The sequence below is a fragment of the Eptatretus burgeri genome, unplaced genomic scaffold (genome assembly GCF_056783735.1).
Source record: "Eptatretus burgeri isolate ZD-2024b unplaced genomic scaffold, Ebu_testis_v1 Ebu_testis_scaffold_3172, whole genome shotgun sequence".
Classification (NCBI taxonomy): domain Eukaryota; kingdom Metazoa; phylum Chordata; class Myxini; order Myxiniformes; family Myxinidae; genus Eptatretus; species Eptatretus burgeri.
This window is the reverse complement of record NW_028225120.1, coordinates 51,324-67,437: the sequence shown is the minus strand read 5'-3', so window position 1 is coordinate 67,437 and position 16,114 is coordinate 51,324. Positions and strand designations below refer to the sequence as shown.

At 46.4% G+C, this 16,114-nt stretch overlaps 1 protein-coding gene across 1 annotated transcript; it reads right to left on the bottom strand.

Annotated features, from left to right (window-relative positions):
• Window positions 1-7,903: 7,903 nt before the first annotated feature.
• LOC147006458 (uncharacterized) lies at window positions 7,904-13,908 on the bottom strand. The gene is made up of 3 exons (XM_085868755.1): window positions 13,681-13,908; window positions 13,292-13,429; window positions 7,904-10,384 (listed from the first exon to the last, which is right to left on the bottom strand). The coding sequence occupies exons 1-3, from the start codon at window positions 13,814-13,816 to the stop codon at window positions 9,192-9,194; spliced, it is 1,467 nt and encodes a 488-aa protein (XP_085724881.1). The 5' UTR covers window positions 13,817-13,908; the 3' UTR covers window positions 7,904-9,191.
• Between the last annotated feature and the right edge of the window lie 2,206 nt (window positions 13,909-16,114).

Below are 16,114 nucleotides of genomic sequence, written 5' to 3'. Positions count from 1 at the left end.
TATTTTTGCATTTCTACATGTTTTAAGTTATTTCCAACCCCCCCCCCCCAAAAAAATTTTTTTTCACCACCCCCCAAAAAAAAGGAAATCTTTTTTTTTGCATTTTTACATGTTTTAAGTGATTTCCAACCCCCCCCAAAAAAATTGTGACCCCCCCACCCAAAAAAGGAAAAAAAAATTTTGCATTTCTACATGTTTTAAGTGATTTCCAAAAACCCCCCTCCAAAAAAAAAATTGTTAGAGAAAAATATTTTTGCAACTTTTTTTTCAACAAAATTTCGATTTTTTTTTTTTTTTTTGCATTTTTACATGTTTTAAGTGATTTTCAACACCCCCCCCCCCCCCCAAAAAAAAAAGGAGAAAAGAACTATCACTGTCAGCACTGTTGACATTTAATGAATAAGATATAAGGTTCACTTGAGTGACCCAGCAGTATTGGCGGCGGAGGTTTTGCACTCTCCCGAGTGCTCACCCTCTGGTTCATGTCTGTTGTTACGGACATGTGAATTGTGTGATTTCACCAGAGGGTTTCAGACCAGTATAACATTTAATTGTGCTGTGGGTGAAAGTTATTTGCACTGGGGTGAAGGAATGGTTTTGTACTATATTTAAAGAATTGTTTTCGCTGTTGAACGTCTGGTTTGGGTCACAATAAAACAAACAAGGCTGAACTGGCAAGAGCAATGACCACAACACGAGGAGACACTAAAAACACTGCCAAAGTTGGCTCAGCAATGGCAACAAAACGAGTGAAGATAGTACAGCACTCAGAAGGAAATATCGAAACACCAGATGTGAAGATATGGCATGGGATCTTCCAGGGAGACAGTCTTTCCACCCTCTTGTTTTGTCTGGCTCTGGATCCACTGAGTAACCTCATCAACAAAGACATGGTTGCACCCTCACAATCAATAGAAGAACATCCAAATAAAAGAGGAAAGGTGACACACCTACGATACATGGATGATTTAAAGCTCTTCCTGACCCAGCTGTTTTAGCTGTTGAAAGTCTGGTTGGGTCACAATAACACCAACCAAGGAATGAACTGGCCAGAGCAGATTATAAATCTTTCCCTCGCCTTTTCAATGCGGGCTGACTTTCCGACCTCCGGAACAAGGAGCCATGTGTGATCCATCCCGGCACCCAAAGGGCTGCAGTCTTGACGCCATTCTGTCTCGAGGATGATCAAAACATCATTGGATGATCTCACCCCCTCTGAAAACTCCTGTCAACCTGAAGTTCGTTAATATTTCTTATCCCTTCAAACTTAAGCTGACCTCCAGATGGCTGCCGCAACAAAGCTGCGAGTGATTCTTCCCTGAACCCTCAACATGTCAGCGATGGAGCCAGCATGTTTAGAAGGTAAACAGACCTCGTCTCACTGAAAACTACATAAGAATTCAAAGTTTCTATGAACTGCAGAGTCGGGGAAAGAGTGTGTTGCTTGTGTTGCCCCGATTCTCCACATCGATGTTTGCATTTGTTATCCCGCCCCCCTTAAGGAGGGAGCAGGATATTGAAATCGTCCGATTTGTCTGTCTGTCTGTTAGCAACTTTACAGCAAAACGGCGTTAGCAAACACTATCAAATTTAATCCACACGTGGGCAATGAACCTTGGACGACCCCATTAACTTTTGGGTCCAATTGGATCAAAGGTCAAGGTCAAGGTCACAAAAAGATCAAAATCGTTTTTCGCTCATAACTTCGTCAAAAATGCTTTAATTGACTTCAAACTAAGACTAAAATATTCCTTATTCCATTCCTTATAATCAACATTCAGGTTAAGGATATATCAAATTTAAATTTGATCTCCAAAATAACTTTATGCCTGAAATGGGCGGGATTTGTTGTGCCTGGCACCACTTGTTTCCAAATTTTTTTGAGGCACTCGTGGGAGACCTTGAACACAGGAAAGACCCGAACATAACAGAAGAAAAAGAACATCGTGGAAGGAGGGGGGGGAAGGCGAGGACACAACTACAACAGGATGGAGGTACAATGGAGGGTCACTTGGATTAAGAATGGGCATGGGGAAGAATGAGATCAGAGGGAGGTGAGTGGACAAAGGTGTGAACAAGCTGGATGCAAGTTCAAACACAGCAAGAGGGGGAAAGTAAACATGGAGATAGCACAAGAAAAGGATGGTGAGGAATAAGGGGGAAAGGAAGAGGTCAGTTTGTGGAGGGTTATTATTTTTAAGAGGGCTCGGTGAGAAAAGGAAGGCTCAGAGAGGGGAGAAAAGATCATGAGAATGAACTGGGGGGGGGGGGGGAGAGGTGTTGGTGAAGAGCCATCTTGAATAGGGAAGAGTCAGGCTGAACAGTCTGAGGAAGTTAGTTCCACAGGCTGGAGAAAGGAGTAACAAATGAGTGGAAGTGAACAAAGAACCTAGATTTTGGGAGTTTCAACAGAAGTTGGTTACTGGAAGCTGTTAGAAAGCCCTTTGGAGCATTCATGCAGTGAAATTCTCGAATTTCCACGAAAAACGTATTTATGAAGTTAACAAGAAAGTAAAACATCAAATGGAAATCTCCATCTGAATTTGGATCAACAATTATGCCGTGGTGATGATGTAATCGTGACACAGGCGATCCCTCAAGGTATTTCTTTTCGATGTTTAGTTATTCCTTTTTCAGGATTTCAAACCCGTCCAGATCCTTGTTCTGCTCTTTTCTCTTCTCATAAATTGCTTTGGATAATTGTTCTTGTTTTTATATTGTCACACAATCTGAATTTTTTTTGTATCTCTATTATAATACCAAGCTTGCACACTAAAAACTCGGCTCGCCGTCACACGATCCCTATGAAATTGCTGTGGCACTTAGCGGACATGCCGACAATGTTTAGGAAGTCTTGGCATTCCATAGTACCACTTGCATTTTGCACAATGCGTATTGTTACGTTTGAGGGGGGAGTATGCATTCAAAGGGTAATTAGGATGTTTAATTAGGTATGCCATGCTGTTCGAGTGTACCAGGATTTCGATGTAATAAGTAGCAATTCAGTGGTGATAAGTTGTCTCGTAAATGTCCATTTCTTCAAGGGGGAAATGGTAATTGTCGCGTAATTAGTTAGGGAAACGGGTTTGGGTAAGTGTGTCTGCGTAAACCCCTTTTAGTAGTCCCTGGAGGCTTGCCGTGACGTCACAGGACAGTGCTGCGGATGGCTCCGCCCCGTGATCACGATTGGCGGAAGGCGACGGCGCAGGGCCAATAAAACGGCTCGATTGGAAGTGACGAGGACGGGAGGATAAAAAGGTTCTGTTCGGGGTCGAAAAGTAAGAGGAAGAAGATCGGTACAGAAAACCGTTCTGGTGGAGGCTGTTGTGCTGGGAGCGTGCTGTGTTGTTGCGCTGATTCGGCCCTGGTTTCATCGTGTCTTGTAGCCTTGCTGAGCCTCGTGCCTCACCTCGGTTGGCTCTGGGGTTCTGCTGGCTCGGAGTACGGGGTCGAACGGCGGGCGGACCTGCCTCCCTCTCCTGCTCGCAATTTGGCGCCAGAACTGGTTCCCTGGCGGCTGTGAGCGGACTTGGGCCAAGACCAGGAGGTCGACAGCACCACGGTTTCTCCTGCCCCCTTGACGAGAGCAAGGCCAGCTCATCCAACGCCAATCCAGGGACTGTTGCGTCCACACCACAGGCCAGCCTGACCACCAGGACCAGCTACGTTTTGTGTGTGTGTGTGTGTGTGTACCTGGCGCCTTAGAGGGTTTGAGATTGGTATATCCATTGGAATTGTTTGTGTTTTCCCCACGCCCGAACCCACACCACCATCCCGTCGAATCGCCCCGGATCCCTCTTCTTGCCGAGTCTTATTATTTCTGGTTAGAGAAATAAACGTTATCAACTCAGTGAAAAGCGACTCGTGCCACCTTCCTCGTCCCGTTTGTGGTAGAGCGATTAAAACCGCCATCTTTAGGTTATAAAAAAATAAACCGCCTCCATCGTTTCGGCTCATTCTACGTTGGCGGGACTGTTCAAGTCCCGTGGACGTCACATTGGTGTCAGGGTGTTGGATGTTCGAACCCTTCTAAATTATATACCAGGATTAAAATCTCGCCACGAATTGGAATATAAAATTACGACAGAAAAGCGCGCGAGCGCGGGAAAATTTTTTGCGGGATTTTTCAAATTAAAATTAATTGGCGGCAAACGGGACTTCTGCACCATGGCGGATGTGCAGATGTTTGAGGAGGAAGGCCACGTGTCTGGCAGCGAGTCGGGGGAAGAAGGGAGAGACGGGGGTCGGATTGGAACCTCCCCCATTCCGAGCGTGGACCGTGCTTCATTGCCTGTAATGGAGCCGGCAGCGCCGGAAACCGGAGCGATGTCGATCCAAACAATGTTGGAACGTTTAATCGGGGACATGACGGCACAAATAGCAAATCAATTCGTGGCACAGAGGGCAGAAATGACAGATCAATTGGGGGTAATGGGGCCACAGTTGGGTGCAATTGGGGGAAAAGATGGAGAAAATGAAAACTGAGATGCAGGAGTGTGTGGATGTTCAATTGGGGGAAATACAAAGTAAATTCGAGGATAGCTTAGAGGAAACAAAGGTAGAAATTACATTGGAGGGGGAAAATATACGGAAAAAATTGGTAGATAAAATTGATGCAACGAACATTCGGGTTGATAAAGTGGATGAAAGCCTGGAACGTCATCGTGCCTGTGTGGATGCTCGTATGCAGCTGCAAATAGAAGAGTGGGGAGAGCTGAGGTAGCAAGGGATGAATTTGGCGGAGGAGGTAAAAGGATTGGAGGCTCGTTTGGACGAACAAGATAAAATTATGAGCCAAGATGAAGTCTTGGATAAAGGCCTGGTAGAGCCGTCTTTTGTAAGTAGAGTGTCCGGGTTGGTTGAGGAGCAGCTACAAACTCGAGACGGAGCCTTGGAGGAGGTTGTGCGGGCCCAGAAGATCCTGCGGGAAGAGGTGAATCGGTCCATTCAACGTTTGGAACAGGAGGCAAAATTGACCCATGAGACCCTCACCACAAAACATCTTTGGCCACAGTGGGCTCCGAAATTGGATACGCAGCCACAAGGGTGTTTGATCCCTGGGCTGGATTCGGACAAGGGAGAAACTGGGAAACGGGCCACCGTAAAAGTGATCCCCCTGGTAAACTTTGACGGGTCAGGGAGCCTTGAAGCTTTTCTGACGCAATTTGAGTGCATTTCCCGACGAAACGGGTGGAATGAGCAGGAACGTACAGGGAATTTGGTGGCAACGTTGCGGGGACCAGCCGCAGATGTGTTAAACGTGATCGCGGAGGGGATGTTGACCAGCTCCCACATTTGCGAGGCGTTGAGCCGTCGGTTTGGGTTCGCGGCAAACTGTGATCTGGTGCGGGCCCACCTCCAGCACCGCAGATTAAAGCCGAGTGAGACAGTGCAGGAGCTGGCACAGGACATTTACCAATCAGTCAGGATCGCGTATCGGGACCTTACAGTGGAGGCATGGGACAGACTGGCACTCGAGAAATTTTTAGCTGCTCTTCCTGACCCTGAGGTCCGAGCGCTAGTGGAGCTACAGGATCCACCCACCGTGCACCGAGCGGCCGAGTGCGCGGCCAGGCTGGCCTCATGGAGTCGGCCGGGTCGGGTGCCCGAGAGGCCATCGGTGACGATCCGACAGGCGGAGATCCAGGATCAGGGAGGGGGGCTGGGAGAAATTGGCATTACCCAAATGTTTCAGGAAATTTGCCAGAAACTGTCAAGTTTGATAAAGGGTAATCCGGTAGTTAGTGCGCCAAAGCGGCGGGGTCCAGCCCAGCCAATAGAGCAATTCGATTATGGCCGAGGGGGTCCGGAACCGGAAGAGACATTTCACCGATACTCACGGGGGCTTTTTATGGGGAGTTGTTTCCGGTGCGGGCGAAGAGGACACATGCAACGATATTGCCGGTACCCGGCGATGGAGGGACCCTCCAATAGACTTTTAGACTCGGAGAGGGTGAATCCTCCTGCTGAACCACCAGGTCTATCCGAGATGCCCTTTCATAGGTCGGGTCCGGAGATCACTGTCGGGGGTCGGGGAGACTAGATTGGGCTGAGCATATACGGCCATGCTCGGCTGCTGAGATTGTGGCGAAGTGCCCTCCTTTGGTGAAAAAAGTGAATTGTGGAAAAATTGGCATGGGTTTGTAAGTGCTGCTGGGTTTTAGAGTGACAATAGGGACAGTGGGTAATTGGTAACAAAGCGGGCACGAGTGGCTGTCCAATGGCTGGTGCGTGGATCGGGTGAGAAGTGCTGTGTGAGTTGTTTTAAGTTAAGAAGTGAAATGTATGGTGCACACATTGTTTTTTTTATTGGATGTGGTGTGGTAACAGGGAAGGTCATGGTCGGTGAAGTGTTAGAAATGCAGGTGTCACATGTAAGGCCGATGGGGTGGGGGAGTCATGTGGGTTTTGTGGGTGGGCTGGTGTGGTTGTCCACAGGGATTGCTGAAGCTCACGGTGAGCATGAATTGCGACACCCTTCAAGGAGATTCACCCCTGGTGGCTCACGGTGACCGTGTCTGGAGGCAACTGGGAGAGGGTCTGGTTGGGCGACCAAGGCGGGTAGGACCTTGGCGACCCAGGAAGGCCAGAGGAGCCAGTGAGACCCCTTCCAGTGTGTTGTACGGGATGAGAGCTGATGGCAACCAGGGGGGTGGGAATCAAAGGGAGCGGGGTGGAGAAACGTCTGGGTTGGACTAAAGCTTACCTGTGGGCATGGTTGCACCTGAGATGCCCCCATCATCTTGTGGTAACCCACCCCACGACCATGACGGGATTCAGCCTGCATCATTAAAATGGGGACCATGACCTAGAAATGTGATGATGACCATGGTGTGAGTGTTGTGAAGATGTGTGAGTCCCACTCGATCCCACACAACTTGACATGTGCAGCAAGGGCATGATGTCCGCCTAATTATGGGGTCAAGCAAATTTGAAAATTGGCTCCCCAGGTAACGCTGGGTCTATTAGCATCCACTGGGGGACGCGGTCAAGTGTAAATATCCCGTGAATAGTGTCGTTAAGGCTTAGAGTAGGAATGTAAAGTATAAGTGTTGCGTTTTTTTGTGGAACCTTTTGTTTCCCCTCCCCAGATCACTGGAAGAGTGTTGGACAAGAGCGATGATCCAGAGGATGGAGTGGAACTTCGCTCAGTGCTCTCATGTGATAAAATTAAAAAATAATAAAAAAAAAAAATGAATGATTGTTAAGGCGAGGATTAGGCCATAAGGGTAGTACATTAAGCAGGATAGGTAAGTTAGCTGCGGCTCGCTGCCCATTGCCCCTCCTACTTTATTTCGTTAGGTTAATTAGGTGTGAGTCAGAAAGTGTTAAGGCTGGTACGGTAGCGCCTGTGATATACCTTGCAGGAGCTGCGGTACCAGAGGAGGGGGCAGTGTTACGTTTGAGGGGGGGTATGCATTCAAAGGGTAATTAGGATGTTTAATTAGGTATGCCATGCTGTTCGAGTGTACCAGGATCTCGATGTAATAAGTAGCAATTCAGTGGTGATAAGTTGTCTAGTAAATGTCCATTTCTTCAAGGGGGAAATGGTAATTGTCGCGTAATTAGTTAGGGAAACGGGTTAGGGTAAGTGTGTCTGCGTAAACCCCTTTTCGTAGTCCCTGGAGGCTTGCCGTGACATCACAGGACAGTGCTGCGGATGGCTCCGCCACCGTGATCACGATTGGCGGAAGGCGACGGCGCAGGGCCAATAAAACGGCTCGATTGGAAGTGACGAGGATGGGAGGATAAAAAGGTTCTGTTCGGGGTCGAAAAGGAAGAGGAAGAAGATCGGTACAGAAAACTGTTCTGGTGGAGGCTGTTGTGCTGGGAGCGTGCTGTGTTGTTGCGCTGTTTCGGCCCTGGATTCATCGTGTGTCGTGGCCTTGCTGTGCCTCGTGCCTCACCTCGGTTGGCTCTGGGGTTCTGCTGGCTCGGAGTACGGGGTCGAACGGCGGGCGGACCTGCCTCCCTCTCCTGCTCGCAATTTGGCGCCAGAACTGGTTCCCTGGCGGCTGTGAGCGGACTTGGGCCAAGACCAGGAGGTCGACAGCACCACGGTTTCTCCTGCCCCCCTGACGAGAGCAAGGCCAGCTCGTCCAACGCCAATCCAGGGACTGTTGCGTCCACACCACGGGCCAGCCTGACCACCAGGACCAGCTACGTTTTTTGTGTGTGTGTGTGTGTGTGTGTGTGTGTGTGTGTGTGTGTGTGTGTGTGTGTGTGTGTGTGTGTGTGTGTGTGTGTGTGTGTGTGTGTGTGTGTGTGTGTGTGTGTGTGTGTGTACCTGGCGCCTTAGAGGGTTTGAGATTGGTATATCCATTGGAATTGTTTGTGTTTTCCCCACGCCCGAACCCACACCACCATCCCGTCGAATCGCCCCGGATCCCTCCTCTTGCCGAGTCTGATTATTTCTGGTTAGAGAAATAAACGTTATCAACTCAGTTAAAAGCGACTCGTGCCACCTTCCTCGTCCCGTTTACGGTAGAGCGATTGAAACCGCCATCTTTGGGTTATACAAATAAACCGCCTCCATCGTTTCGGCTCATTCTACGTTGGCGGGACTGTTCAAGTCCCGTGGACGTCACAGTATTTTTGTCATTCCCCGTGTCGGTCCGGTCTGTCGTCTGCTACCAGCTCTGTTGTACTACTATCCCGTGCATGTGCACGGGTATCGCTCGTTCAATTAATTTTCTGAAATTTGTAGAATTTGTTTTTTCACTTGGAAGTTGTGGGTTACGATGTGTGAACAAAGGTGTAAAAAGTCTGATTTCGTGGATTTAATTCCAGGTGAAAAGGCATCAAAAGGTGAAAAATTTTAAATGTGGTGAAGACTTTCTGGAGACACTGTACTCTGACTCCTTCTCCATCCCAGTAAACATGACATCTTCCAAGCCACTGCAAAGTGCCTTCTTTCTCTCTCCCCAACTCTTTCCAGATCTTTTTACAATCTTCCCGCTCTTTTGTCGTTCTCCCAGTTGTCGGTGTATAATTGGTGATGTATCTTTTTGTATTTTTCATTTCTCTTCTTCGCAATCGATGGCGCTGGATTTGCTGCTATTTCCATCCCATGTTTGGCATCATATACTCGCACCTGTTCCTGGAAATTCTTTGCTTTGATGTCTTCTTTGGTGTCGAGATGCAGATGATGGAACATTAAACGCTTTGTTACACACAGAACAATTGAAGGGTTATTCTCCAGTGTGTATTCTTTGATGTTTTCGAAAGTTACATAATTGATTGAACACTTTGTTGCACACAGAACACTTGTAGGGTTTCTCTCCGGTGTGCCTTCTTTGATGTCGAGTTGCAGATGATGGACGATTAAACACTTTGTTACACGCAGAACAATGGAAGGGTTTCTCTCCGGTGTGTGTTCTTTGATGTCGAGATGCAGATGATGGGCGATTAAACACTTTGTTACACACAGAACAATGGAAGGGTTTCTCTCCGGTGTGTATTCTTTGATGTCTAAGTGCAGTTGATGGATCAGTAAACGCTTTTTTACACACAGAACAATTGTAAGGTTTCTCTCCGTTGTGTATTCTTTGATGCCTCTGTAAGTTCCATGCATGATTAAACGCTTTGTTACACACAGGACAATTGAAGGGTTTCTCTCCGGTGTGTATTCTTTGATGTCTAAGTGCAGTTGATGGATCAGTAAACGCTTTGTTACACACAGGACACTTGTAGGGTTTATCTCCGGTGTGTATTCTTTGATGTGCCGATGCAGTTTGTGAACGAGAAAAGACTTTGTCACACACAGAACACTTGCAGGATTTCTCTCCGGTGTGTATTCTTTGATGTATCAATGCAGTTGATGGATGAGCAAAGGCCTTGTCACACACAGAACAATTGGAAGGTTTCTTCCTGTTGTGCAATATCTGGTGCTCATGGAAGTGTGATGACTGATTAAATGCTTTGTTGCAAACAGAACACTTGTGGGGTTTTATCCCTGAATGTATTTTTTGATGACGATATAAACTTGATGAAGAACAGAAAGACTTCCTGCATTGTGAACACTTGAAGGATTTCTTACCGGTGTGCAACCTTTGATGTGTCAACAGATATGAAGAAGAAGCAAATCCCTTATGACACACAATGCACCTGTATGACGTCTCACCTCCGCATATTTCAATACATCCTTTTAACCACGATGAGGAGGTGACGTCTTTGTTGGTAACAGCAAAATTGTTTGTCTTCTCACTTCTTTGGCTCACCCGTTGCAAGACATTGATCCACCTGTCACAGTTGTTGTTTGCAGACACACCCCTAAATTTGTCAACATCCTGACAAAAAGTCTCTGTCAGGTGATGATCGAAAGAAACTTCTTTTTCCAAAGATGAGGAAGAGTTGACACATGAAGACGTTTCAATTTTTTTCTCTGCAATTTAAGAATGAAGCAAAAACATCAATAAATCACTTTTACAACTTGAACAGCATTCGTGCAGCACATCGTCTCACCTTGCACGTTCATTCTCAACAAAATTACCATTATTAACTGAATACCTCACTATTATGACCCACATGCTCGTATCATCCATGCACCCGATGACATCACATTGTTTCTTAGAATGGGTTCTGAACGTCAAAAAAATTAATTATGCACTCAAGTCTGGTCATAGATCAGATAAATGAAGTTTCACATTTTTCAGAGAAGGATTTCAATTCAACCAATCATGGCTGGAAGAAGACTTCACTGATGACATCATCATTATCACCCCATGTACCTCATGAGGAGTTGATAACACATGCAAAGTTTCAATTATTTTCGTTGAGTGGTTTCAGAGAAAATGATGCACAAAAATATCTGTTGTTCTTCCTTCGCTCCAATCAGTTCGTCTGACCACATGCTTGTCAATGTTCTGTGGTTCTCCAATAACAGCCAGACATCTCGCTCTATTTCCTCTCCTGTTCCAGTCAACATGTGCCTCCAAATGGAGTTCTCTCATCCCCTCTTCCTGTCCACGCTGGAGTTCCTCAAGGTAGCGTTCTGGGTCCTGTTCTTTTTCTGGTTTTCATCAATGATCTCTCCAACTCTCTGGAAAATCCTCGATATCTCTTTGCTGATAACTCCACCCTCTGCCGTACCATCTGTCATCCCTCAGGTTGGCAAGCCGCAGCTTCTTCTCTCTCTGCAGATCTGGATAAAAATCACAAACTGCTCCAACACGTGGAACATGTCTTTCAATCCTGACAAATCTCACACTCTCACGATGCCTCTCCGAAAGGACCTTCTGGAACCCCCGCCCCCATCTACTTTCTCAACAATCATCTTGAAGAAGTCCTTTCACTCAAGCTTCTGGGTCTCACTATCTGCCATAATCTTTCCAGGGAAACCCACACTTTCAAACTGGCCTCCAAAGCTAGTCACCGACTCGGCATCATCCGTCGTGCAATGTCCTTCCTCGGCCCACCTGAGCTCCTCACCACATGCAAAGCTCTCGTATGCAGCCTGATGGAGTACTGCTCTCCTCTCTGGGCTGGTGCTCCCGCCTCTCACCTTTCTTGGCTTCACACTGTACAAACCAAGGCATTTCGGATCATTGGCATCTCCAGCGGTGAGGCTGAGGATTTGGGTCTCTCACTCTCTCTCCTCAAGCAGGTCAGTCATCTTTGTCTTCGACCGTCTCCTCTCCAGCCTCGCCCCCCCCTGCTCTCTCTGCGATTTGTCCCCACCACATTTCCGCAGGGCGCTCAAGGTCCGCCAACAACCCCCTTCTGGAAAAAACTGTCAAAACCAAGAATCACTGCTCACCTTCACTCTTTCATTCCTCTTTTTTCCCGCCTTTGGAACAAACTCCCACATTCTCTTCAATCCCACTCTTCCCTCCAGGTATTCAAAACAGCTGTTCACCACTACCTATTATCTATCTTCCTCCCATCCAAAACCACTGTCTTTTCTACCCCCGTTAATCCACCCCAAACCCACCTCATTCAAATTCCCTGCTTTCCTTACTGAAAGTCCCTGTAGTGTCCATCTTGTATACCCCGTGTTCCCCGCCCCATCCCTCACCCCACCACAGATCTCCGAATGTCTCTGTTCCCTATTGTTTTGTCTTTCCCTCTCCTGCCCCCCTTGTTGTGCGTTGTGTGTTCGTTCTCATACAAGCCTCAATAATGTGTACAAAAAAAACTTCATTGGAGTCCACCTGTGGCCAATTCAAATGATTGGAATTGATTTCGAAATTTCGATTGGACATGATTGGACATGGACATTGATCTCTCTCCCTCTTCCCCTCTCACCTCCCTCCTCTCCTCGATCCTTCCCATCCCTCCTCCCCTCCCTCCTTTCCCTCTTCCTTTGAATATTCCCATCAGCTAAGCAACAGGTAGTATTTGCTGGTAAACAAGTAAACAAACACGAATTAAGCTTTTTCATTACATTTTCACACTTTTCTCAATTAAAAGAGGTTATGATTAACTGTAAATTATTTAATTAGTCAGGTGCTCATGAGAGTTCAAGTCCCTGACCCTCAGTGATGGGTAATGTTGTTAAACATGTCCTTTATGATCCATCCATGAAGACCACACTCTGTACAGAGAGAGCATCAGTGCTGTTACAGCAGTTACCTGGGTTATTGGACACAATCCTGGACAGGTGACCACTCTGACACAGGATACTCAAACGGCTCCATCAACCCAGCAAGCTGGTATCACTTTGCCAACCTCAGAAGGAAGACAAGCTAAGTCAACCCCACCTGGTATTAATTCAACAGCCAAGTGGGATTTGAACTCACGACCCAAGTAAACCAAGCCCACCACCCAAACCATTAAACCAACACCAGGTATACCTTTATATTTTACCAAAACAGATAAACAGAGTCGGTACAAACACACCTATCCCGTGACAATGGTTTCATAACAGTTCTTACATCAGGTCAAAGGTCGAGGTCACAGCTTCGGGTTAAAATTTCATGAAAAATTATTTTGGGGTCAAACTTTGACTTTGAACTTGTGACTTTTTTTTTTTTGTATACCTTGGTCGAGGCTCGTATGAGAGCTAACACACAACTCACAGCAAGGAGGCATGAGACAAGAGGGGCGGGAGTGGAAGGGACAAAACAGTGGGGAACAGACTTCCATTCATCGAGCAGAATTAATTAGTTTCCTGGTAAACTCTCACCAACTCTGCTGAACAGCCGACTAGTTTATTGGTAACTTAGTTCACCCTTCACATCTTTAAATATAATATTGAACATAATTTGGCTTCAAATAAGGTTGTTACAAGACGAGCTATAAACTCCCAACCTGGTGATGCACAGGGAAGGTGTTGCATCAGTGAGCATACCTTCCTCTGAAAGCAAAGGTAAGTCTCTTGTCCTCTTATCCAGGGATTCCTTGAGGACGTTAAAGATGCAACTGCAGTCCTCAAGAGCAGGCCACTGTGTGCCGGTGCAGAGTCCCATCACAACAAGTAAATCTTCATCTGATTTGTCGTAAACGAGATTAAAGAGGAATCGAATGATCAATGAAGTGTTGAGATATAAAATGATGTCATACATGTACAAGAGGGAGCGGGAGGGTAACATGTCATGGATGGGATTTCCATTCACAATTCAATTCCGGCTCCGCTCCAGACATCGTGACATTCACGAAATCAATGAGTTCCTGTGTTAGTACACAGCACGGATCAGCACGGGAAACACAAGTTCTCGGTACGAAGTGAACGTCACGTACCGGGTCTGGACCCCTTGTCCTGGGGTGAACCGACCATGGACCCGCGGTCTTCAGGAGAACCTCCCGGACCGACCACGTGTCCTCCATCGGAGCCGCTCGTGGATCCCGGGGTGTTCTCTCTGAGATCTCGGGTCATGGTGGACCGCACGTCGTGTCGGGTGAAGGACGGTACGCTGTGGTAACCGAGTGAAGAGCGCGAGCTGTTTGGGGAAAAAGCGAACAGGGAAATCGCGGTGTCTGATTGGTTCCCGGCACATCACGTGTCCATGATTTAAAATAAATGCAAAGATTGAACGTTTCGTTTTAACGGATTGTTTGTGTTTCAGATTTTGTTGTGAAAGTGGAAAATCGAGTCCGAGTTCGTCGATGATTATTCCCTCGATACAAATCAACGTTCTTTATTTTCTGTTTTTGTATTTATCGACAATCTTCCTTCCATAACGGAGATATATATATATATATATATATATATATATATATATATATATATATATATATATATATATATATATATATATATATATATATATATATATATATATATATATATATATATATATATATATGTATATGGGTACGTCAGTACATGGGTATGTGAGTATGTATTATTACGGCCACGGGTACCGAGACACCAGCTCGTCACTTAGGGGGATTAATCCCCGGTTGTCCTCGGTAGAGCCGGACCTGGGGCCACCACTCACAATTAACGTTGTGGTTCGGTGGGTTGTTTTTAAACCACGAACTCCACCCAGTTAACCACGAGTTCCAGTGTCCACCGTCCAATTATATCGTTTAACTCGAGATCACGTGGTTACCTGAGCGGGGAGCGTGCCCTCGGCAAAGCATCAATGTTACCTCTTGATCTCTTTGACAATTCCAAACCAATGGAAGGAAAGGACAAACACGGACAGGTTGGAAATCGACAAATGATTTATTAGAAATAAAAGAAATAAATGAAAAGAACTTTAGATTTTATGAGGTAAATAAAGAATAAATTTCAAAGCAAAATAAATCAAAATCCCAGGAAAGAGACAAAGAGCAGATGCTTATCGGGGATTGACTTATTTTCAGCAAAACACAGACAAGGGATTCGGGGGGTGGGGGGGGGAAGAATCGTTCCAAGCCCCTTTTCCTCCACGGTGGTCCCGGGTCCAAGCGCCTTTTTCCCCCAGGGGTCCCGGCTTCCAAACCCCTTTTCCCCCAGGCGTCTCAAGGTTTTTCTCCGGTGTGTTCTTTGATGTGTATAAAAGTGAGAAAAGCTGGTACGTGCCTATACGTGCGTGGCCGTACGTGCAAAAAAAAAAATAAATAAATAAAACTTTCAAACCGCTTGCCAGAAACAACAACACAGGCTGTTCCTTCGCTCTTTCGTGCCTGTACGTGCGTGGCCGTTTCATCTTGTCACGCGTTCAGTGTTGTCTGCCAAGCGAGCAGTTCGTTCTTCATCCGTTTCAGCTGCATGACGCCTTGTCACGCGCGTAGCGTCGCGTGTCAAGCGAGCAGCTCGTGCTTCGTCAGATTCCATTGCGCGTGCACGAAGCGCAGCTTTGTCCTTCACTGTCGTAAACGACGACTGGATTGGGGCATTGTGTTTAAGAAAATCGAGAAAGAAATCGAGAAAGAAATCGAGAAAGTACAAAAATCGAGAAAGAAAGAATACAGTAAGTTGATAAATCGAGAAAAAATGGACAAAAAATCGAGAATACAGCAAGTCGTCACTGTCCAGAAGTTCGCATATCGCAGTTACGATTTTTCGCAATTTAGTTTTCATGGCCAATTATTCAATTAGCGCCAACACATTTTGCCTTTTCGCAATGTCATCGCAAGGAAAAACAAAAAGAGAAGAGAAGAGAAAAAAGAAATAAAAAAAACTTTCAAACAACTACACAGGCCATTCCTTCGCTCTCGTAAACGACGACTGGATTGGAGCATTGTGTTTTTCTGGAAATGCGGATAAGAAATCGAGAAATTATTAGAATACAGGAAGTTATCACTATCCGTAAGTCCGTACGTTGTAACCCGTAATGGGGAACGTGGCTGAGAATCTCTTCCCCATCGGCCACGCCGACGCAGCAACGTGTCTTGTCATTAGTTGGTAAATAAATGGCCATAACTTTTTTTTTTCTTTTTTTTTTTGTATACCTTGGTCGAGGCTCGTATGAGAGCAAACACACAACTCACAGCAAGGAGGCATGAGACAAGAGGGGCGGGAGTGGAAGGGACAAAACAGTGGGGAACAGACACATTAGGTGAACTGTGGAAGGGAGAGGGATGGGGATGGGACGGGGAAAATGGCGAAGAGAAGATGGACATTTCAGGGACTTTCAGGAAGGAAAGCAGGAGAAATGAAGGAAGTGGGCTTGGGTGGATTATCGGGGGTAGAAAAGATCGAGGATTTGGATGGGGGAAGATAAGAGGTGGTGGTGAACAGCTG